General features: G+C 37.5%; 3 protein-coding genes across 4 annotated transcripts; 2 read left to right on the top strand and 1 right to left on the bottom strand.

Moving 5' to 3' along the window:
- Positions 1-706: 706 nt before the first annotated feature.
- Positions 707-19,050, bottom strand: inppl1b (inositol polyphosphate phosphatase-like 1b). The gene is made up of 33 exons (XM_020923383.2): positions 18,561-19,050; positions 17,622-17,678; positions 15,753-15,816; positions 15,477-15,614; positions 15,021-15,384; positions 11,927-12,210; positions 11,249-11,825; positions 10,500-10,563; positions 9,335-9,473; positions 9,088-9,208; positions 8,879-9,019; positions 8,718-8,802; positions 8,568-8,645; positions 8,355-8,495; positions 8,142-8,256; positions 7,957-8,057; positions 7,781-7,883; positions 7,509-7,705; positions 6,918-7,035; positions 6,756-6,852; positions 6,544-6,679; positions 6,372-6,471; positions 6,212-6,300; positions 5,274-5,355; positions 4,539-4,628; positions 4,338-4,451; positions 4,171-4,259; positions 4,006-4,093; positions 3,309-3,461; positions 2,904-2,982; positions 2,061-2,826; positions 1,871-1,986; positions 707-1,593 (listed from the first exon to the last, which is right to left on the bottom strand). Exons 7-33 carry the CDS (start codon positions 11,383-11,385, stop codon positions 1,500-1,502), a joined length of 3,633 nt encoding a protein of 1,210 aa, XP_020779042.1. The 5' UTR covers positions 11,386-11,825; positions 11,927-12,210; positions 15,021-15,384; positions 15,477-15,614; positions 15,753-15,816; positions 17,622-17,678; positions 18,561-19,050; the 3' UTR covers positions 707-1,499.
- On the top strand, positions 14,490-17,485 carry LOC110159028 (arrestin-C-like). Its single transcript, XM_020923592.2, has 14 exons — positions 14,490-14,574; positions 15,049-15,079; positions 15,229-15,289; positions 15,356-15,400; positions 15,466-15,659; positions 15,741-15,800; positions 15,870-15,946; positions 16,159-16,379; positions 16,456-16,528; positions 16,609-16,746; positions 16,850-16,924; positions 17,016-17,039; positions 17,120-17,169; positions 17,409-17,485. Exons 1-14 carry the CDS (start codon positions 14,495-14,497, stop codon positions 17,483-17,485), a joined length of 1,206 nt encoding a protein of 401 aa, XP_020779251.2. The 5' UTR covers positions 14,490-14,494.
- LOC110158871 (ras-related protein Rab-6A-like) lies at positions 18,127-23,806 on the top strand. Of its 2 annotated transcripts, none has more exons than XM_020923405.2 (8): positions 18,127-18,312; positions 19,884-19,942; positions 20,033-20,086; positions 20,712-20,817; positions 20,995-21,106; positions 21,442-21,535; positions 22,862-22,928; positions 23,194-23,806. In XM_020923405.2, exons 1-8 carry the CDS (start codon positions 18,234-18,236, stop codon positions 23,256-23,258), a joined length of 636 nt encoding a protein of 211 aa, XP_020779064.1. In that variant the 5' UTR covers positions 18,127-18,233; the 3' UTR covers positions 23,259-23,806. The 2 variants fall into 2 exon arrangements, with proteins under 2 accessions (XP_020779064.1, XP_020779062.1); XM_020923403.2 differs by lacking the exon at positions 20,712-20,817 and adding an exon at positions 20,285-20,390 and having other exon boundaries at positions 18,128-18,312.

The raw sequence follows: 23,806 nt of genomic DNA, 5'->3' as shown, positions 1-23,806 counted from the left end.
TTCTTCTGGTGTCACTGCAATTATGTTAAAACACGAAGTGCACCATATGAGCAAACTGGATTGGGAGGGGCGTTTGCGATTTGTTAGGAATGTGTGTGGATCACTGCCAGCTTCTGAATTCAAGAGGGCCTCTGACTTTTACACATATGAAATGCATATGTTTGTGGTAAAATAATCTTCTGGTAACTTTTACCTATGTTTGCTTGTTTGATGTGGTAAATATTTGATATAGTTTTACACTAGGTAAGTGGCAGTTTGTGGGGAAACATATAACTTAAAGTTATATATATATATACATATATACAAGAAGTGGAGGTGAGTAAATCGGACTACCTCTTTGAATGTCATCAAGACAAAATTCCTTACAAAATACAGGGAAAATTCAGGCATTTTCTGGTATCAATATTAATTTTAAAAATGTGGTGTTGTAATTTATTAGTTTAATATTGTGCATTTTGGTTGCAGGTGAGTTATGGAATTATTATGTCATATCTGCTGCCCCAGTATACCTGGCCTATAGACCCTATAGACTACAACCAGGAAGAAAATAGTATAAAGTATAACACAAAAATAAAACATTTTGGAAAAACTAGGCAAGTGTTTTAGTAAAATCTTAAATATAATGTTAACTATGTTTTAGTGAAAAGAGTAGTCTAACCTGTCATATGCACTTTAAGTTTATTTACAGATATCTGTAAAATCCCAATAAGTACTGACAGTTGTGACATCGTGGTCAGTGACACAAGAGTTTGGTCAAACAGAGAGAAGTGTTTGAACATTCAAATAAGTGACTAGAACAGAAAATGAAAACTGAAACTGTGTCTAGTTTTATAACTTAACAAATAAGTTGAAATTACCTTAATAAATCAAGCTGAATAGAGTAGTAACATTAAATACAGTTTAATTAACAATTGCCTATCATAGAGATGTGTGCAAAAGAAAACACACTGCAATGTCACAAATGACTACTACAAAATGGTCCTTCTCATTGGTCAAGTAATGTATTCCCATACAAAATGACTTGCATTGCTTAGTGATGGTCAAGAGTTGCTTTATGCACTTAAGGCATAAATGGCATGGTAAACAAAATGAACTAAAGCAGCTCATTACAATAGATTTACAGCTATAGACTTTATGGTCCACAGGAAAAACCAGGGGCTTTTAAAGAATAGAGGCTCAATATAGCACAGTGAAGTGTACACAGTTAAAGCCTGTGTTGAAACATTAAAGCCACGAGTAAAGATGGAAAAGTGTATTTTAAAAATATATACAGACCTTATTAGGGGAAAAAACAACGTTTACATGTTAGATTCACATCAAGTATTAAAGTATACAGTATGTACATGAGTTGTCTAGATGATGGCTGAATTAAGCAGTTTTGAAGTTCTATGGATTTAGTATACACAACATACAGTTAAACTTAAGTATTGGTATTTCAAGTTTAACAAGTCCAAATAGATGTTCCAGTTTCATTTTTACATTTAAGTCCTCATCGTTTGTCAGTTCCAGTTTTTGGGAAGATTTTCAAGGATCATGCGTCGATGAGCAGGGTTTGTTACTCCAGCAGCACGGAGATCTTCCTCTGTGATGCCACTGTGGAAGACATCACTATGTCATTGACTTTCATGTGTACAATACAGCAAGTACAGGCAGAACCACAGAGCTACATCTTAAGTATTAGAGCTGCCAATGTTAAACACCACTCAGGATTCTTAAAGTAATCTAAATCTAATTTTGATTTTTTTTTTTAATCTATGCCTTTCCTTAAACTACTGATGAATTAGTGACTGAGAAAAGTTCATTGTTAAGTGAATGTGGTTTGTTGCATGCACTGACAAGTATTAAGTCACACATGAGCTAATCTCTATACCAGAAGTAATCCAGGTCATCCCAGCCACAAAGACGAAGGCCATGGTGGTATTTCTGAAGACCCATTGTAGAGAGAAGTTCTTGTACAGTTTCAGGCGCACCTTGAAGGTCAGATACCTGTAATATAGTACACCTGTTTTACTATGTGCTTTAATGACAGGGAACTGATATTACTGTTGAGAGTTTCATACCTCTTTAACCCAGCCATATTCTCGGTCTGTTGTCATTTTAGGACCATTTCTATACTTTGGCTTTGGCTGTACTGAAGGAGTTTTCTGTTCTATGGGAAAGAAATCCATCTCACTGAGAGACTTGGCAATCTGTAAAGCAGTCAGAGAATGGTCTCCAGTCGGACCTGGGGCCTGGTGCTCCACCAGCCACGGAACAGACGCTTGAGAACGTAACACTTTAGCTGGAACATGAGGGAAAGCTGCAGGAGGCTTGACTGAAGGGATGGGACTAGTTCTTTCTGGTCGGTTCACAACTTGGTCTTTAATAATCATCAAATGGTTCATATAAAGGTTTTTAAGGTTTTTGTCTGGCAGAATAGAGTCCTGGGCAGCATTCTGAATGCATTTTTCTTTGGACGGTGCATTCTGCTCCTGGTATTTTGAAATACTTGAGGGTGGGGAAATAGAGGGGGATTTTTTGGCTGGGAAAAGCTGATAAGAAGAGATTGTTCGAGGTGTGTGAAGGTCATCTGCCTGCGCATATTGTGGCAACAAGGCTGGAATTTCAATCTCTGTAAAGTCCGCTCTGCGGCTAGGCCTACGGTCAAAGTCTGCACGTCCTGAGACTTTGGGGAGCTGAAGAGCCTCATTTCCAGACCAGATCACAGGAGCCTCTCTGCGCTGAGGTGCAGACTGCTTTTTGGGTACCACTGACACTCCTTCAAAGATGAAGTAGGCGGGATTGGTGTAGCTGCTTGGAGACAACAAATAGGGAGATGCCGAGGACCTGAATTCATCACATGCAGAAAAGTATCATATTAAGTCAAGAAACATTTACTAAGTAAAGGGACTGCTCAGCTGTACCTGTTTATTGGGAATCGGGTTTGTGCAGGTAAAAGGTGTCCCCTAACTGAGGGTTTGTCATCTTTATCAAAACAGAATTCTAAAAAAAAAAAACATTTCAATTTAATTGGAGTTTCCTATGTTGATCAAGTAAAACAAAATAGAGTGAAATTATGCCCTGACCTGCTGACACATTATACATGGGCTTTGTGTCTCAGGATGCATCTGGACAGGGTGAGCCAAACAGGAGCCAAAAGAGGAAGTGGAAATAGAAAGCCGCAAGTGCAAAGCCATTGATTATTGAGAAACCAAACAGAGGAAGATACTGAAGCAGAAGCATGGGTTGCAATATTATTAAAAACTAAAGTTTAGTCAGAAATGCAAGAGTTAGGAGGAAAGAGGAAACAACACCTATGTATCACCCACCATAGATTTTAGTCCTGGTTCCCCTTCTGTCTTTAGGCACATGAACTCTGACCCGTCCTCGTATGGAGCCTATCTCATCCCCACGGTGGCTCAAAAATGTCTCAAACTGCTCTGAGGCTCCTATGACAGAGCGCAGGGCTACACAACATTCACCTGACACAGAGAAACAGAGAGTTAACAAGAGCTGGGCTGAGCAAGGTATCAAATATTATACATGTTTTCATAGTACTGACTGATTTTCTTATTAAAAACAAATAAATATGGCTTGGGGTCCAGACTTTACAGATAGTTCAAATTAATACTATAAATACAATTTACTTCTCCAATTTCTGACATACTTTTGAGCAAAAGCATGAAGCAATAGTTTTCAAGTTAACAGCCACCTTTTACCTTTTGTTCAGCAGAGACCGGCAATTTAAGATCTGAAATTATCCAAATTGTTGTATGGAGTTTAAAAACATCAGGGCACATCCTGTATTACCACATGACATCACAAGGTGGAACAGAGTGTTTCAATTTGAGAGAGGAATGCAGCCTAAATATGTAAGGTTTGAGTGTTAAACGTGTGAATGAAACAAAACTCTAAATATGTTTTTGATGAGGAAAAAACAGTATAACGTAGACGAGAAGACAGCGTAATATGGATCCTTTAACAAACAATACTTTGCACAATCAAAAGCATTGTTTCAGTTCTTACCATATGATTCAAAGCCATCACATGACTTCACAGACAGCAGCAAGTGTTGATCTTGAAGATACTCCAGATCAGAGAAAATGGGAAAGAGCTGCCAGAGAAAAAAAAAATAAAAAAATTAAATGAAATGCATATATTGTTTTCATATATCCTTAAAGGATTTTGTACCTTTGGCAACTGTTTAAAAGACCAGCCAAGCTTCAGAAACCCAGGAACGTCACAGCTCTGAGAATCATTTTCACAAGAGCGGCGTGTTTCTGAACATTCGAGGATATATACTTTTATATGGTTTGCATTACACACATTGTAAATTACACTCTGCAATGATACCATACCTTCAAGACAGGGTGAATAACATTCAATAAAAAATTTGGATTTGCTTGATGTTTTTACAATGACTTCAACAACTTCAAGTTCAATCCATGCTTTCTCCACACTTGTTTTTCTTTCTGTTTAACACCAGTGTAGTTAGTTTTTGTTCTTTTTCTAGACAATTGTATTTTTTGTGTGCGTGTCCAACAAAACCTTCATAGCACCTGTTCTGGAGACAAAATGAGGTGTCACTCCAACTTGGAAAGTGGCAAAAACAGGAGAGTGATCACTTGTAAAGATGTCATCAGTGCAACCTGTCATTAAAAACATTAGTATTATATTTAGGGCACAGACTGATGGGGACGAGTCAGCAACTTGTGTGAGATTCTTTTTGTATTTTTAACATTTTAAGGAAAATCTAAAAAATCTAAAATTAGTAAACAATAAGATATTAGAAGATATAGAAGAAAATTGGAGTTCAATGAGTTCAAATTTTCAGTGAAGTAAGTAGAAGAAAAAGAAGTAAAAAGTATTGAAAGATGGCTCAGCAGCTCCACCTTACAAATGTATATTGCTGTAATGGGAGCTCAGCTTGATAAAAAAAAAAATAAATAAAAAAATCAACAGAGCAAAATAAAAAATTGCATAAAAATGTCAAAACATGTAAAAGAAAAATGCATTATTGACCCGATCTAAACTTTACAGGATATTGTCCATATTTGATCGAACACAGGACTGACAAAATCACTCATCATAATCTTTTGACATCTCCTCCAACAGATTCATCTAACACACTTCAGACTTTGTCAAAAGACACAAAACCCATGTGCTGGAAAATATTATCAATCAATTTCAAATACAAGGTTAGGCATGGTCATGGTGCTTTTTCAATAAAATGGCAATTTTTAGAAATACAATACATTAATATTAATCATATTTATCACTGACTGTAATCTTACCATATGCAGTGCAATTGATGTATGTTTCTGGATAGGATTTCCACAAAATCCTGTCACACCACGAGGGCACATTTACTCGCACCTACAATAAAAATGTTATTCTTATTATTATGGTGTGAAAAACTGTAAGGCATGCCTCTTGTTGCCACGGCTGCACTGAGCTAGAATGAGGATAATGCTGCTATTTTTAGAATCAACAACTGTTCTGGACGACAAGTATGCCGCAACCAGACCTCTCAGGCAGTATTAGGATTACTGACGAAATATAATTAGCCTGTGAACTGCATACTTAAGAAGCTTATAGAGAAGTTAGTCACATATCAGATGTCAACAATTCACATTGACTAATATCCTATTATGCATACTTCATTCATAGATTTATTATCAATACATTTATCATTTCTTAGACATACAAGGTTGATGTCAATCATTTATATCATCAGTTAAAACACCAGTAGATTAAAGGTATGCAAACCATAATTATTATGGAAGTAAGAGAACATTAAAATACAAGTGGCTGTTTATCTAAAAAAGTGCAGCTCAGTATCTCTGAGATCTCTTTGAGCCTCACTCTTACACCAGACAACTGGCAAAGATCTTCTGGCCATTCCACACACTATACTGTAGACCTTTGGAGTCCGAGCCCTCAGAGTAGCAACACTCTGAAACTCTCTCCCAGTCAACATCAAACACTGCGGCACACTTTGACTTTCATTTATACACATCTTTTCACCAAGGCTTTTAGAATCACATAAAGGGCCTTGGGTGACTTGAAAGGCAAAGTTAGTATTATCAACATTTTATATGATTTTTATGAATGTTAATCTATAATTTAATAATTATTTAAATATATATATTGTGTTTAGAATCCAAACATTTATCTACTGTAATAAACAGATGTCATAATATGTGTCTGTACAACATAGTGAAATATTTACCCCAGAGGTTTTGTATTTTTGCCACAAATAGCAGTTTCTGGAGCCTCTTTCATATCGATATGTCGGTGGAAATATGATCTTCTCTTCCTCTTAAACACATGAACAGAAAATTGAAGCAGTGTCACACATAAGAAATATTGAGAAATACTCAAGAACTCACTAAAATTGAGAAAACACTTTCTCTTGTGTCTTTCTCTGGTCAGCTGGTCGGCACACATGAGCTCATCAAATTCTCTCTTGGAAACATGTTTTAAAATATCCTATAATATACATCCATGATCAACATCAGTTTTCTAGCATTTGTTCCACCACAGTTTAGATTCCGAATGAACCTGCACATCCAGGTCCAGTCGGTAGTTGAGGTCCCCACACCAGAACAGGTGAGTGAAGCGAAGACTGATGTCAAATGGGCCAATCTTGTCACCAAGGGAAAGCAGTCTCAGGATGTCCATAAAATTCTGGTTTCTCCTGAAATCAAACATAAGCGCTATAATATATACCATAAAACGTGAACATCAGAGCAAAAACAATATAGAGCATTTACCTGAGGACTTTATCACTTCCAGAGGTCATGTGGCAGTTAACAAACCCAAATGATGTCCCGTTAAAATAGAAAGAGACACCAACAGCTCCTTTATTTCCTGGGAATATAACGTTTAAAATTACATTACTAAATTCTTGTCCACGATTATCTGATGGGTCTTACCCAAAGTGTTGCCTAATCCGGTTTTGACGCTGGCTGTGCCCACACGGCTGATGCGCCCCTCATGTTCGGGTTTCACCAACACTGCCAGTCTCATATTCCAGAGGGACTGCACTGCCACCTACAGGACACGTGTCTCCATTACGATGTGTAAAAGACATGCCATTTTTATCCATTTTGTTGGCCTCTTCAGTAACTACCAGTTATGGGAAGAAGAGTATTGAATCCCTGCATTGAAATACATGTTGTAACATATTACGATACAGGGTCCAATCAGAGCATCAGAGTGTTCTGAATAATTGGAATACTTTCAATTAGTTGTATTACATTACAACTTAAAAATACAAATGGGGTTAGAACAGCTTTATGCTTATCATCACTAATTAGAGATGAGGAAAAAATGCCAATGTGCTAATTTTTTCTCACCAATGCTGTGCAGTTCAAACTGTGTGAAGTACAGCCCTGTGTTCCTTTGATTTTAGGAAAGAGTAACTGTACCTGAATAAAGTAACTCAAATGTGCTACATGTATTTAGTTACTTCTTCTTCTCTCAAGACCATTGAAACAGTAGGGAGCAATGGGGGAGGCAATTACCAGTTTAAAGTCAATGTGAGTGTAGCTGCGAAGAGTTGCTTTCACATTCTCAGTCCACTCTCTTTCCCCCTGTGGATTTTCTTGAGTGCCCACAGCATATATGTCATGAGGGAGAAGTCCAATAGACTCATCTGGAGTGTGACCCAAACCGCAACAAGTTACCCATGACTGCAGGGTTCCTGGAGGTGGGGAACCACCTGTATAGCAAAATATTTTATTTTTAAATACAGTAAAGTCCTTGCCTCATACAAAGTGTATATGATTTCTATTACCCATATTCCATGTGCCAATAAACACAGAGATCAGGTCTGGTTCAATCATCCCAGAGTGCCGTATCTTCATCAGCTGCAGGAGTTGGCAGAAAGCATCACGTTTCTGAAAGAAATTAAGAAAAAGAAAGGTCAATATTTTAACATTTTAAAAAGGGAATTTGACATCTTAATCATACCCTAGCACTTTCAAAAATCATCTCTCGTGGCGTATTGTGAAGTTTGTCAACCACCATCTGAACCTTAGCTGAACTGCTTGGAAATTTGACAATCTGAAGAACTGATGGAGCAAAATTACACTATTATTCTATTTATACGCCTATGAGTATTGTGGTAAATGGGTGGAAGAATAGGATGCACTTACTTCTATCATGGGAAACCTTTTCAACACTAAATGAGTCAGCTTTTCTGTCAAACAGGATCACACCAGAATCCACATCAACAGAGATAATCTGTCTACCATAGCGTACCATCTTCACCTGGGTAGTAACATATGGAAACATTCAGATGAAATCAACAGTATGCATAATTTGAATTAATATTTTTTATGTTGATTTTTTTTTTTTTTTTTTTGTACCTGGAAGGAGTGGATAGTCATTTGCCTAGGAGTCTTGACAGGTGCAGTGCATGTCATATTGATGGTTGTAGCTTCTGGTGGTGGGTCTGGCTGCACTGCTAAATTATGATTAGCCACTGCCTCTTGTAGAGCTTGTAACACCTTGTAAATAGGAAATGTCAGAACCTCAACAACATCACAATTGTAGTATTCCCTTGTAATTGCGTAGAATACCTTTTTCTCTAACGATGAAAGAAGGCTCACTAAGGATGAAATCTTGCACAACAAAGTGTCTATATCCATGTCTGGACCCTTTTACCAAAGTTGAATTCAAAATTAACACCAACAGATTTTTCAACCTAAATGTTTCTGTGTCTTTGTTACCTGAGCCTTGTGTGTCAAAGAACAGTTGGTATTGTCAAAGACTTTGACTAGGGTTTCCAAACTTGAGAGAGTAAGGTCAATCTCGCTGTCAGTGAAATGCTGAATTTAGCATTATATTTTCACTTTCACAAATTATATACATTTAGTATTCAAGTACAAACTTGTTTAGGCCCTGGCATGCACTTCCCAGAGTACGTCGGAGGTGAAAAAGATTTGTGGACCCTTTGTGTACATTCTCAATGTCAAGGGACAGCTCACTGTAGAGGTAGTTATGAAGCAGAGAGATGATCTCACTTCCTGTGCTGTAAAACACATAGAAATAAACAACACAACATTTATAAAAAATGTAACCTGTGCATCCTCTTTGTACCTGGATGTGCTGAGCTCCAGTAATTTTTCCAGGAATAATGCTGAAGGACCTGGATTTACTTGTGGAGATACAGATACTGTAGTGGCTGGCAGTGCCACTGGAGGTGGAGGTCTCTCATCATCTGCACATCCCCAAAATAAATATACCATCAGTACATATGCATGATATATTTATACATTTCTCATAAAAAAATGAAAAAAAAAAAAAAAATTTCATTATGGTGTTAGCTTTTACTGTTAAGTTATACCAGAACTCTCATCTCCAGAGTCGGCATCCCGTAAAACAGGGTACAAAAGTGGGGAAACCAAGCCTTTGTGCGGATACTGATACCCCATCACAAGATCCTCCAAAGTACGAAAGCAGTTCACCTGTACTCCCTGTGTTGTCTGTGAGCCAAAAACACAAAACAAAAGTTCACTTAGTGTCCTGTGGCAACATGAAGTTCATGAACCTTTACCTGTGTGTCTATTATCTCTTCAAACACACTCAAAAGACACTATAAACAAATGCACTATGCACAAAAACATGCTTGTTGTAACTTACAGAGAATTGTTGCCTAGGGAGTACAAAATTATATCTCAGTGTTGTCACTACTCCATCTGTCACGCTTCCAACCAGTATCAAACATGACAGATTTGTTTATTTCAGCGACACATGTGAAACAAAGGACCTCCTTGATCATCTATCATTTTGCAATAAAATACAATTTGTCTCACGTTTAGTCGTTCACTCAGTGATTTTGAAGAAATCTGCAATGCTTTTTCAGTTCCCTGTCCAGTGACTTTTTTCCTCTTACGCGGCCTATTTGTTTTGATACAGATGGACCATGTTCACCTGATTGGTGAGCAGACTCACACCTTAATAAAGTTGGAAAAGTGCTCTCTGAATCTTAGTTAAGAGAATTGTATAGACTAGACTGTAAAACTAAACATAAATGTTAAACTTTCACTTGATTGAAGACCTTTAGAAGTTCTGCTTAGTAGCTCTTGGACATTTGTAATTAGATTTATTTCCACATAGCCTTGTGTAAGAAGACACATAAAAAGAGTGCAGTTTGTTTGGGTATAATTTACAAAGAAACAGTTCTACCAAAAAGCCTTGATCGCAAACTAGTTTTGTTTATGCACAAATAAACTATAGTCCTATGTCAGTGGCCTTCTGTGTGGGTTAAAGAAATCCTTGAGACAAAACACTTATTCTCTGTTCTGCTGAGCTAATACACCAAGCATGCAGTCACATGGCAAAGTTGTCATTCAAGCAACAAAGCCAAAGCCAATGTAACACACTCTGACTGAAGGGTAAAACAAATGTGCTATTATATTGCACCATAACACACCATTGTTTCTCTCTAAATGCTTTTCCTTGTTAAACTAATGATTCTGCATCTTGACTGCTAGTGTATTGCCCCTCACCTGCACTGCCAGGAGGCCATCGGCGTCTGGAAGAATGCGATATGTGTGCACGTGTCGCTGGAACCTACGAAACAAACAAAACAATATTTTTAAAAATATTTGAAAATAACATAAAGGCTGTATTTTCATATAAAACACAAACAACAGAGATACAGAGAAATCTGTATTATCGTGACTTAAGTATTTTATAGGTTCATCATCTAATCATCATTAATTTTGACAGGCTCCCAGCTATTAAAAACAGAACAGAGAAAGGGAAAAATCTTTTGAAATGTACAAGCACTGAACTGGGAAAGTTGGGAAAGAAAGAGGAGAAAGGGTTAGCACATTCTGCTGGGCTCAACTTTCAGGAATGTATCTGGCTCTGCTCGATGAGCAGGCAGCGTAGTGCGGTTGTTGGGGCTCCCACCCTCTTTCAGAGGTCCCAGGGAAGACAGAGGGCTACAGGGGAAACCAAGTCCTGAGCCGGGGTCAGGGTGGGAGTCCTCTTCAGTGGAAATGTATGCTGGTGTCTGAAAATGTCTTAGACAGCAAAGGGCAATATTTGAGGGGAAAAGGCTGGCTATATAAAAGTTATAAGAAGTTATAAAACATAGCCTATAGCCTTGAGTAGGCCTATATAGCCTATCAGCCTACTCATGTAACACATTGCATATTTTCAGGACTTTTAATACATAAAAATACACTAGTAACTTGATTACTGGCTTGGTGAATTTGAAATCCCTTCCAGCAAAGACGACCATACTCACAGGAGGCACAGTGCGTAGGCCCCAGGCACAGACTCACTGTCTCTCACGAGGTAGCTGCCATCCCTTCCGGCTCGTGCCAGTAAATCCTCCGCATGCACACGACTGATGTCCCTGTGATACCACGCCACTGTCGCCATGGTGTTGTGTGCAGACTGGTGTTAGGGCTATAAAAGTACCCCAAAAGAGGCGGAGAGCTCTACATAACACATGATGTTATGTTTACTGTCAAACTCAATCATTCTTCTGTCATTCATGATGCAAATTGAGCAAATGAGCAATGTTTCTTTCATGATCCTTTAGTACTGATCCACGCAGTTCACAGCAGGACTTGCTCAGTCTCTATTAGTTCCTTCCAAGTCATGCATATTTAATTAAAAAGAAAGGCTCAGTTTAGGTCCATTCATTTGTCCAGTTGCTGTTGAGGGAGGTCCACTCTGAATTTGTGATAATATCAGTTTTTCCCTGTGAGCCTCTGTTGTCTGGTAAGTGTGTTGCTCCAAACCCACACCATCATAACTGAGTCCTGAAGGTAAGACAGGAACCCTGTAGCAGTGACGGCACAAGCCCTCCTCTCAGCCTGAAGCAAAGAAAGAAAGTTACAAAAGAGAGGTCAAGTAAAGCAGTTAAAGTGCATGCTTAGTAAAAACATATTCACAAGTATCAGAGGGACCAACATACCTCAGATGGACCACAGTCAGGACTAAAACCAGACAGGCATGCACCAGAAACCAGACCAATTCAAATGATTTCCCAGCTCTGTTGCCTTATAAGGAAAAAGCAACACCCATGAAAGGTTCTTCTGATGACTACAGTTGTCCCAGCCTATAGATTTCTTAAACAGAGTGTCTGGCGGGATGTGGGTTACTCAGATCCAGTGGCTTGACTTACAGTGGAAGAGATCTGATGTTCTATAGTGGTGTCTTGTCAAAACGCGCCATAGTGTCCAGCAGTCCTGCACATAGCTGTCAGAGCAGAGAAGAGGAGAGCCCCATTAGAGTGAAATGCAGACAAAGGAAGTGACTGCACATTCCAGATGGCGGACTTAACCAGGGGAAGAATTCTTGCGAGGGGCTCAACTTTAGAACCACTGTGTGAAACTTCCCGTCTGTCCAACTCTCTTTCTCGCCTCCTCCTTTTCTTCCTTCCCCTTCTATTCATAGTCCCATACACAACATACACACACTCAGGTGACCTCATCCAAAAGTTTTCTCTCCTTTTCCAACACATATGGTTACGATCAAGTCTCACTAACCAGAACATCACCCGTTTTCCCTCCCTGGTTCTATTAACTGTAATACTGCTGAACACAGTAGGATGCACACAGGGTACATATTTGCTGTAGTGCCTCTATCGACTCAGCAGAAATGAGCAGACCACTTTAACCACAACTATCGTTTTAAAAAAAACACGCAAAACCTTCCCTATTTATCTGGTGATGTACAAACTTAATCCTTAACCCTTACAATTGTGTCTCATGTTGTTCCATGCCATCTTTTTTCTTTTTAATAAAAATGCAGTAGAATAAACATAAAAAAGCCCTGACTAATTCCTACTAAATCTGTCTAGCTTACATTTTACAAATGTTAGGCTACTTTTATTGTACAATTATGTTTTTTTAAAAGATTTTTTTTTTCTTTCTAATATTTATACTTAGCAACCCACAGAAAGGAAACCCCCACTTTAAGTGTTAAAATTATGTCTAAATAAAGAAGCAAATATCATTCACTGTGCCAGGGCCTCAGTTCACCTGCAGCACACATATAGACTTATTCTGAGAGACTTCAATTATAATTGTGCTAACTAGTCATTATTTATAAAGAAGAACCTGCTTTAAATGGCAACAGCTTAAGTATAAGTGGCTTATGCCACTGCTTTAACTCCCAGCAAAACAAAAAGCAACAGAAGGGAGGGTCCCAAGAACAGATTGAGAGTACACTTACCATACTTTCTTTTACCATCTTTTTGATGCAGCAATGTTTCAAACTACCTAATATCACTGATAAACTGATCATGTTTTAACAGTCTTTACATATAAACTTTGGCTCTTTGAAGCATAATGTAATGGAGCTTTACTATGCTAAGACAACAGGTAGTTTTTAAGACGACAGGTAGACTTTAATGCATTACAAAGTTTAATTCCTTGGTTGTAAACAACCGGATCATGATCCGGGGCGGGAGAGGTCAGCGTCACCTCTTAACAGTTTTAAAGACATCTTAATCCTGTTCACACATAAACTGATCTAATTCATTATCTTTGTCTGGTAAGGTGTCGTAATCTCCATCATCCACTTCTTCTTTAGTCAACCAGTTAAATATGGTTAACAGAGAAAGACTGTGCTCTGTCCAGCAAAGTGACTGGCATATATAAGTGAATTAGTGAGACTTGAAAAAAAAAAAAAAAAAATATATATATATATATATATATATATATAGAAGATATATATATAGAAGATTTTAATTTTTAAGTCTGGCATATGAAATGCATTTATTAATTTCTCTAATTTCATACCCAGTTTCGAATGTGACAAGGCTTTAAGTCACTAGAACTGCAGATTTCTGTAAAAGAGTTATGAGCACAGATTAGACAAAGCTCGGAAAAGCCATCTGTCACCACAGCTACAACCAGTCTACAACTAATTTAACCACTTCAGAGTCCACTACAGTAATTTCCTTGAACACTTTAACAATTTTAGGCAGAATTTTGAATGTGTAAAATCTGATTCAGATCTACATTTTAAAGTGCAATTTATTGTTCATAGAGGTCAGTAATAGTAACAGTAATAGTAACAGTTATAGTAATAGTAATAGTAACAATAGATAAGAATAGTAGTAGCATAACCAAGAAAATGGTTAAAATAATGATTGTAAAAATTGTTAGAATAATAACCATGTTTTAAAACAAAAACAAATAACAACAACAATCACTGTTTGTGGTTATATGCCCTCATCTAGCCAGAATTAGTTTTACTTGCACCAGTCCCAGTATAATGCATTAATAAGATTGTGTCTAAAAGAGACCTCTTTGGGGCCTAGAATTAGCTGAAGGGAGGACTTCAAGGTTGGGAGGTCAAAGTATAAAGCCATTCAAAGCAGTGATCGCCATTCATACCATTCACTCCCAGCTGAGTCTGTGACAGGGCAACAGAGAGGACAGAGCTCATTGTAAGTTGGATATTTACTCACTTATTTATATATCATATTATATATAATTTGCATTTGTAGAAAAGTGTTTTTGTTTTTTTTACAATGTATATTTATATTGTTGTCAATAAAAATGCAATATATATAATTTCTCTTTCTATAGGCAGAAACCTCAAAATGGCTAAGTGAGTATTTTTTTTTTTTTATTATAATATTATATTATTCTATTATACATGGATATGCTCTAATCTATCATTTAAGTTTTAAATGCTAACCATAATACATTTTAACAAAAAAATAAATAAAAATAAAAAAGTAAAAAACATGGCACTGGAACATTATTACATATAACTAAGTAAATGTTCAAAACAGTCTCCTAAATTTAAATTTTAAAAAATTCTGAAATAAAATTTAACTTAAAGAGCCGTGAATATATCTTCAGTTCAGATTATCCAACAGGTGTCTTTTCATCCTGATCCTGGTAATCCATGCTCTGGGGTAGTAAAGAAGAGACACTGGCTGGAATAAGTTTATCCTTAAGCAAATTGTGTATTGAACATCCCCAGTACTATAAATAATCATCTGCAGCTCACTGTGACAAAATAAATCAACATGAAAAACATAGACTTACAGTCTCTTTTGATCCTTCTCTCCTTCAGGGTTTTCAAGAAGACCAGTGGCAATGGACAAGTAAGTGGTCTCTGTAATGTAGTCATTATAGGGTACTCCAAGAGCACAGGGAGGAGTAAGATTTGTATGTTGCTCTTCCAGCTCCCAGAAATAGCTTAAAACTCTTGTAACTTTGGCAAGCAATAACATTTTCCTGTGGTTTCACTCAGATTGCTCTGTACTTGGGGAAGAGAGACTTTGTGGATCACATTGATTCAGTGGATGTTGTTGGTAAGTGGCACTCCACTCATCTCTACAATCTCATACTAGTGGACTAATTCTATATCTCATTTCTAGATGGGGTTGTCAAAGTAGATCCCTCAGCACTTAATGGAAAAAAGGGTAACTGTTAAAACAATAATGATTACAGATTTGTCATGAATGAATATTAAACACACATTTCACAGTGTTCGTGTACCTGGCGTGTGCCTTCCGATATGGAAGTGACGACCTGGATGTGATTGGGCTGTCCTTCAGGAGAGACATTTGGATCCAGCGTATTCAAATGTATCCTCCAACAGGGGGATCTGCTACCCAAACTCCAATGCAAGAGTCCCTTATGAAGAAAGTTGGAGAGCAAGGATATCCCTTTTCATTTCAGGTAATAAAATGCTTATTTCACAGCATCTTGGTAACTTGGTTATTTAATTTAGAATAACATTATGATCTGAAATTTTTACAGATGCCAACCAACCTTCCATGCTCAGTTTCCTTACAGCCTGGACCAAATGACGCTGGCAAGGTAAAGAACTTTCTTTCTATAAAAAAAAAAAAAATGCTAAAATTAAACATTGATCTTATACAATTATAGGCGTGTGGTGTGGATTTTGAGGTCAAAGCATATGTCGCCAATGAAGCAGACAATGCTGATGAAGTTATTGAAAAGAAGTATGTACTGTGTGAAATGTACAATTAAAATATAAGGGTACGCTCACACTTGCACAATTCATACATCAAAATTGGGATAAACTGGGACTAAATCCAGTCCTAATCCTAGACCAGACCAGGACCAAACCAAGACAAGTGAGAACGCACCCTAAGGCTCAATAGTTCATAGCAATCTTTGCTGAATTTTTATCTTTCTGTTATAAATCTACCAGAGACACCTGCCGTCTGATGATTCGCAAAATACAGTATGCTCCAGCTAACAACAAAGCCGGAGCCAAGGCTGAGATCAGCAAAGGCTTCATGATGTCTGACAAACCAGTCCACCTGGAAGCATCTCTGGAAAAAGAGACCTATTATCATGGTGATCCAATCACTGTTAAAGTGAAAATCAATAATGAATCTTCGAAAGTGGTGAAGAAAATCAAAATTACAGGTGCACAATCCAGGCAAAATTATACTAATTGGAGAAAATGAAACTGGATTTTCTAATCTACTGTTATTCCTTTTAGTCGAGCAGCTTACAAACGTTGTACTGTACTCATCTGATACTTATATCAAACCTGTCTGCTCGGAAGAGTTTGGGTAAGAATTTAGGACCTTTACATATTATGTAAATGTTTTATGATTTACACATTTTTCTCATTACAATGGGCTCTCCACAGGGAGACAATAAACGCCAATGCCACACTCGAGAAGTCCTTCCAGATCATGCCTCTGCTGTCCAACAACAAAGAGAAACGCGGCCTCTCAGTCGATGGCCGTCTCAAAGATGAGGACACCCACCTCGCCTCAACTACCTTGTAAGCATCTTCTACTAAACTCATGACATAACCCAAGACAGTAATCCACTTAACCATATCTGGGCCAAATCCTAAAGCTTTAAAACTATTTCTGCACTTTCAGGAGTCAAGGAGATAAAGAGATGCAAGGAATCATTGTTTCCTACAAAGTAAAAGTCAATCTGATGGTGGCTGGGGGGTAAGTTCATTTTTTAATTAAGCATTTTATGAAAAGAAATACAAAAACGAAACATAAATATTTTATTTTCTGTTTTCTTTTTTAAATAAAGTCTTCTTGGAGGCCTAACTGGAAGGTAATTTTCTTTTTGGGTTGGTATAACAAAAAAATGTCTGAATATATTGACCAATTTTATTTATATTATTTATTTTTTAGTGATGTGACTGTTGAGCTTCCCCTATGTCTGATGTCCCCAAAGCCCGCAGGTAAGTGTTAAAAATCCTAGAACTGAAATTTCAAATTGATAATATGATTTTAATTATAATTTCTTTTAAAACTACTTTCCTAACTTTAATGTGGACTAAACAGAAGTGTAAGTATTTTAACATATTTATTTTATAAAATTAAATTTATAGGGCTTATGTCTTTAAATCTAATATGACAAAAACTAATGCTTATTTTTTTTATTTACATCATTTTAATTGCTTGTCTACTTGACAAACAGCAAACTGGATTAAAGACCAGTTTCATAGAGGTGAGGTCACCTGGGTTGTGTTCATAGACCCCATCAAGGTCAATTAAAAAACCCAAATTCCCCAAATAATGCCTATTTCCTAAGGAGAACATAGTAATGGTTCTAGAAATAACGTAGCACTTGTGACCACCCAGTAGTTTAGGATCCTCAATAAAATGACTCCTTACCTTGCAAATTTTTTACCTTTCATTACAGAGCTGATATCATACTGGAATCCAACGAGACAAAGAGTCAAGTCAACTGAAAAACAGAGACATGAATGTTATGTGCTATGTGTACACTTTTTAACATGCTACATCAAAGGAACGTAAGGAACTCTAAACATTAATAAAATACTTGCATTATTTTGAAATGACAAATAAACTGTAGAATGAAAAATATCATAAAATTTGAATGTTATGTTATATTATGTTATGTCGATCAAATGTTATGAGCCAATAAAAATACAATGGTTCACAAGATTGTTTTAAGGTCCCTTGCCCCATGTCAACCATGATCAAGAAGGCTTTATAAATAAAATCATTGTTTTACTCGTCTGTATCATTGGTAACAACCATTGATGGCTACAAACTGATTGTGTGCTTAACACTTGTACATGCATCTGTGAGACTGCTAGTGTTGGGGAAAGTAGAAAACATGCATTGACACGTAGCGCCTCATGGTGGAGCTATTTCTCCACCGCACCTAAAGAAAACACCGGTGCTGCTGGTCTGGGATACGGTCTGCTCTTCTCTGGGCTAGACATCACATCATTAGCAAAGTCTACGTGCTTCATACCTGATTCATTCAGACAAAATGTCAACTACGACTGGTGGTGGAGAGTTTGGCAACCCTCTCCGAAAGTTTAAGCTCGTTTTCTTGGGTGAACAAAGTGGTAAGTCTAAGATTTACAGTCAAGATTGAGGGATGCGAGGACTATTTGACAGTAGCTGCTATTTAGCATCATCTGTTAGCTTCCATGCCTGAAAGGATATTATTAATATCATCTTCTTTGGTATAACAGTTTGTTATAACAGTACGCAAAGAGCGAACGAGGGTCTTCAGACCTATTAAGACGGGAATGTTTTCGCTGGGGCACTACAATAAAATGACAAAATATAAGTTATAAGATGATGTCATTACCTTGCTGGGCAATGGCCTCCTCTTCCATTTATTATTACCTTGTACAAGAATGTTTCATAGAAATGTGTTAATTTATTTAAAATCCTTACGATTCATAAAACTCCCGTTTAGAGCTGCTGTTGTAAGGAGTGTGGTTCAATTGTGCGTCTTCCTCTCATTAGCATTAGCATGGAAATTAGCTGGTGACTGCTTAACACTAGACCTAGAGTGCTTACAATGATTTACCTTCGATAGTATTTTAAATTTCAATGAAACTGATCTCCTTACACTCCAATTGCTCATTCACAAGAGCTGTGTGCATGAGTCTAAATACAGCGGGACATCGCGTTGAGCCACTGGCCCGGGCTCGGTCGCTGTTAGCTTCTGCGGCAGCTCCGCGGCTGTAGCCACGTCGGCCGCTGGGTTCAGACCATTCACTGTAAGATCAGACAGATGTCTGTTTTTGGACGTTTTCTTACAAGCTCTGGGATTGTGGTCTGTTTTATTTATGTTGATGTAAATCTGCATGTGATATAAAATGTAACGTAATGTCATTACAATTTAATCATTGTTGGCTCCACCCATACTCTGCCAGCTCAGCAGCGGTCCATGTTGCATCAAATAGACTGTAATAACTATTTGAACGTCTTGATTTAGAAGGAACTTATTCGGATACACCATTTATTGCAGGGGTGTCAAACTCATTTTGGTCCGGGGGCCGTATCCAACCTACTTTGATCCCAAAGGGGCCGGATCAGAAAACTCATGTCATATAAACCCCAAAAATAACAATAAGTTCAAATATTTGTGCAGAAAAACGCAAATCTATTACAGAAATCTTTTTTAATTGATGAACTCTTTCTTATTATAATATTATAATATTATGAACAACCTGAATCTTTAAGAAAAATTCAATTTCAACACAATGTTTTAACATGAACTTGTATGTAAACAGGAATAAGTCAGTTTTTCTTGTAAAATCTTGCACTCTGCTCCACTTTTCTCATGTTGGACATTTTTCTGATGAGGGTGTCACAGTCAACAGTCAAAACGATCGTCCTTTAAGAGCGTTTGGAAAGAGACAAGTCTTCATTTGTGCTGCTCTGGTGGGAGGGGCCACGTACAGAGGCGCTGGAGACGCTGCTATGATCAGCACCGCAGAAAATTACCAATATTTTAATAGAAAATATAATTAAAATATTTTAGTAGAAAATCACCCAAGGGCCACATTAAAGGTCTTGGAGGGCCGGATCTGGCCCCTAGGCCTTATGTTTGACACCTGGGATTTATAGGAATGAAAAGTCCATAATGGATGTTAATTCTGATATCACTGTTTGTCCACAGTTGGGAAGACTTCACTCATTACCAGGTTCATGTATGACAGTTTCGACAACACTTACCAGGTAATAACATGACAATATTTCCAGTGTTCAGCTATAACTGTAATGTACTGTGTGAATTCTGTAACCAAGTCAATAAACATTTTCAAACAGGCAACCATTGGAATTGACTTTTTGTCAAAAACTATGTATCTTGAAGACCGCACGGTATGTATTAGGATAACTACTTTTCTTTCTTGGCTTAAAACCTGCATTAAACATGTTTTCAATCTGTTACCATCTTCCTTGGATTTTTTTCATCATTATGTAGTCATGATTTATTTCCCATTGCTATTATTTTTTATGTTTGTTTACATCCTCTGGTTTCATGCCCATCCATTGCCACATATTTTATGATGGAAAAAGATTCGACTACAGCTCTGGGACACAGCTGGGCAGGAGCGTTTCCGCAGCCTCATCCCAAGTTACATCCGAGACTCTGCTGCTGCTGTGGTGGTTTATGACATAGCTAGTAGGTATCACGGCCCTGCTTGAACATGGTCCTTCACTCTTTGTCCACTAAAGGGCTTTACATAATTGGACACCACGAGACAGCATATGTTTGTCTGTTTAGTTATTTTTACACATCCTTGGCTTTTAGTTGTAAAAAAAAAATTAGAACATCCCTCCATTTAAGATTTTTGTCTGTAGATTCTCATCCTATTCGCTGCTTGGCTTCCATTTTCTTTCATAGTTTCCTTTTTCTTTGGATTCTTTCATTTCCTTAATGCTCTTTAATTTCTCTACTTTCTACCCTGGATCTCTTTGTTACTGTCCTCCATCCTGTCCTCAGGTCCGGCTCCAGCTTTGGGATACTGCTGGACAGGAACGTTTCCGTAGCCTAATTCCCAGCTACATCCGTGACTCTACCATTGCTGTGGTTGTTTATGACATCACCAGTGAGTCAGGGCTGTTCTATGATGCCTCCAGAAATTGTGAAGAGAAATCTATTTGCATAGCTGATTTGCTTTTAATTTTCAGAACCATTTGTATTCTGTATTGCTTTATACAAATTCACATGCCTTATTCGGTGCATTTTTTGTGTTTCAGAGACATGTTTGTTTTATGCATTACAGATCTGAATTCGTTTCAACAAACCTCAAAGTGGATTGATGACGTGAGGACAGAACGAGGAAGTGATGTCATCATAATGCTTGTTGGAAACAAAACAGACTTGGCAGATAAGAGGTACATGCCTGATGTGTGGTAATATATTAGAATTCTACCATTTGCCTATGCCTTGGTTCACACTATTCTTCCTTGAGTGTATATCATCCAGTTTGAGTGGAACCACCCCCAGTTTATTAATTTTTTTTACTTATTACTTTAAAATTTGTATAGTCTTAATTATTTTCTGGTTTATCATATTTGTGTTTGGCCTTATCATAGCTTTATTTTATTTTCCTCCCTATTACATGCATGTCATTTTCATTTTATTATATTTTGTGTGTTTTTGTGTGCGTGTTTCAATCAACTCCATGCCACCACACATCCCTCCCCCTCCTTCCCTGGGACCATGGCAGGCAAGTTTCTGTTGAGGCGGCAGAGAGGAAAGCTCGTGAGCTCAATGTGATGTACATAGAGACCAGTGCCAAGGCTGGCTATAACGTCAAGCAGGTTGGTGTATATGCAGGCACATACTAACATTAGTCTGCATTTTTGGTGGTGCATTAGGTTGTCAGAAAAAGCCAGTGATGTCTAGAAGTTATATATTTCATGGCTCCAAATATCTGTTTAAATGTATTTTATGAAGCCATTTGCATCACTTTTTTTTTTGCACAATAGCCACTATCCTACCCGTCTTCCTCTCTGCCTGTGTTGTAACTGAACTAACATTTCTTTTTTCTGACTTGATAAACATGCAACACTGAGCTGTATTTGTTTTCTTTCCCTTTCCTCCTCTCTCTTTTTTGCCTTTTCTCGTTTCAATGTTTCTGTCCACATTTCTGTCTGTCCCTCTATTGGCCGTTTTGCTTTTGACCTGAGCAGACAGATCACCACGGAGGAGGGCGAGCAAAGAGCAAAGGAGCTCAATGTCATGTTTATTGAAACCAGCGCAAAGACTGGCTACAATGTCAAACAGGTACAGGAGCTGCTCTGAGGATAGATGATCTTGTTCAGGATGTGTTGTTTCTGCTGCATGCATCTATTCTGCTACACCTCTTTTCTGTAGCTTCTGTCTCTCAAAGTAGCTATCAGTGTCGGCAGTATCAGAAATTGTACACACCCTTTGCTAGTAAAGGTTTCAAGATTCTTTGCATTGCTTTACATACTTTGTGCTTTTGTTGTTTTTGGTTTGATACACTAAACAACTTTTGTGTTGATGTTCAGTGTGTCTAATTAGGAAGCATGACATGACACATGTTTTCTTTTTTACAATGTATTTGTGCATGTTTTTAGAAGCACAGCATTTCATATTTGTGTTATAGTGAATGCAGTTTCAGTGTGAAGTTGGAATGACAAGCTATAGTATTCCTTAATATCTCATATAATATATTGCACACTAGGGATTGGTGTAAAAATTTACTCAGCACTATAAGTACAGCATCATATTACCTCCATGTTAATCTATGTTTGCTGTATCTGTTCCTTTTCAAATAAACAATTTACATATAATAAAATGAGCAATTACATAAGGAATAATGTTAAAGTAATTATGAACAATCTGTTAGATAGAAGTGTATTTGCTTCTGACATCATGATGTCTACAGCAGGCATAGTACCTCAGTTGCAGGTCTGTCCTGCTCCTATGTTTGTTTTGAAGTTATGATAGTAAAGGTTATTTTTAAACTTGATCAAAAAGTACTGACAATGGCAATTCAGTAGTAAGGCTGACGGTCAACAAAAGTGGCTCTGAGGGTCACATTTGGCATGTCTGGTCTACACTGAGTGTGAGTCTTTTTGCTGTTCATACTCTTTCCTTATAGAATCTTTATTTTACAGTTGTTTCGCCGTGTTGCTGCTGCACTGCCTGGGATGGATAGCACACCAGAAAAAAGCAAAGAAGACAGTATCCTTTAAATAAACTATAACCCTCCAGTATTTGTTAAAAGGCTAGCAAAGCTATATTGGAGGTGGGGACATGGGCATAGATTGGCAGCCACATTTTATCAGCCAATCCAGGGGCAGCTGTGGCTACAGAAATAGCTCACTAATGCTGGGTGTGGAGAATGAAGGAATAATGTATGAAATTGTTAAGTGACCTGATTTCAGGTAATACTTTTGACATAAAGTTTAAATGATCATGGTATAATTACTTAACCAGCCTCTTTCAGTGATCGACATAAAATTGGAGAAACAGCCAGAGATGACTGTCACGGAGAGCAGTTGCTCATGCTAGTACGCCTACCCACTCTCCGCGCGTCTTTTCCCACCAACAGCTTGTCTCTCAGTGGCCACTCTCTCCACCCTTTGGCACACTGCCAATGGGATGGATCTGTCTTTCCCTTTTTAAACTCAGTGACTTTTCAGAGTTGCAATGTGGATGTGTATTGAAACGGAATATCACATGGGTAAAACATTTAAGCAAAGTTACATTTGTTCTGATTCATACAGTTGCATGGCATAATATAGGACGAACATTGCAATCTGCTTATGGGTTACTGCACAGTTGAAAATCCCAGTGCTGTTACACTTGCTATGTTGTCAAGTAAAATGCTTGGAATTATTTAAGAAGAATTTTAGAACGATACATATTTTTAAGCATTTAGTTGCAGATAAGTTATTTCTTATAGACTTCACTTTAAATGCAAATGGATTTCATAAAGGATGTGCTTTTTGAAATTGTTATATTAGGTTTAACATTTCCTTTCCAAACAAACATTGGTTTAAAAAATTGTTTTTTACATAAACTGCCAAATAGTTACATGCTTCAACCTTTTATATGGC

This window comes from Boleophthalmus pectinirostris, unplaced genomic scaffold (genome assembly GCF_026225935.1).
Source record: "Boleophthalmus pectinirostris isolate CB_2022bp ecotype Guang Dong unplaced genomic scaffold, ASM2622593v1 HiC_scaffold_470, whole genome shotgun sequence".
NCBI lineage: Eukaryota > Metazoa > Chordata > Actinopteri > Gobiiformes > Gobiidae > Boleophthalmus > Boleophthalmus pectinirostris.
The sequence above is the reverse complement of the archived record's forward strand: the minus strand, read 5'-3'. Positions and strand labels throughout refer to the sequence as shown.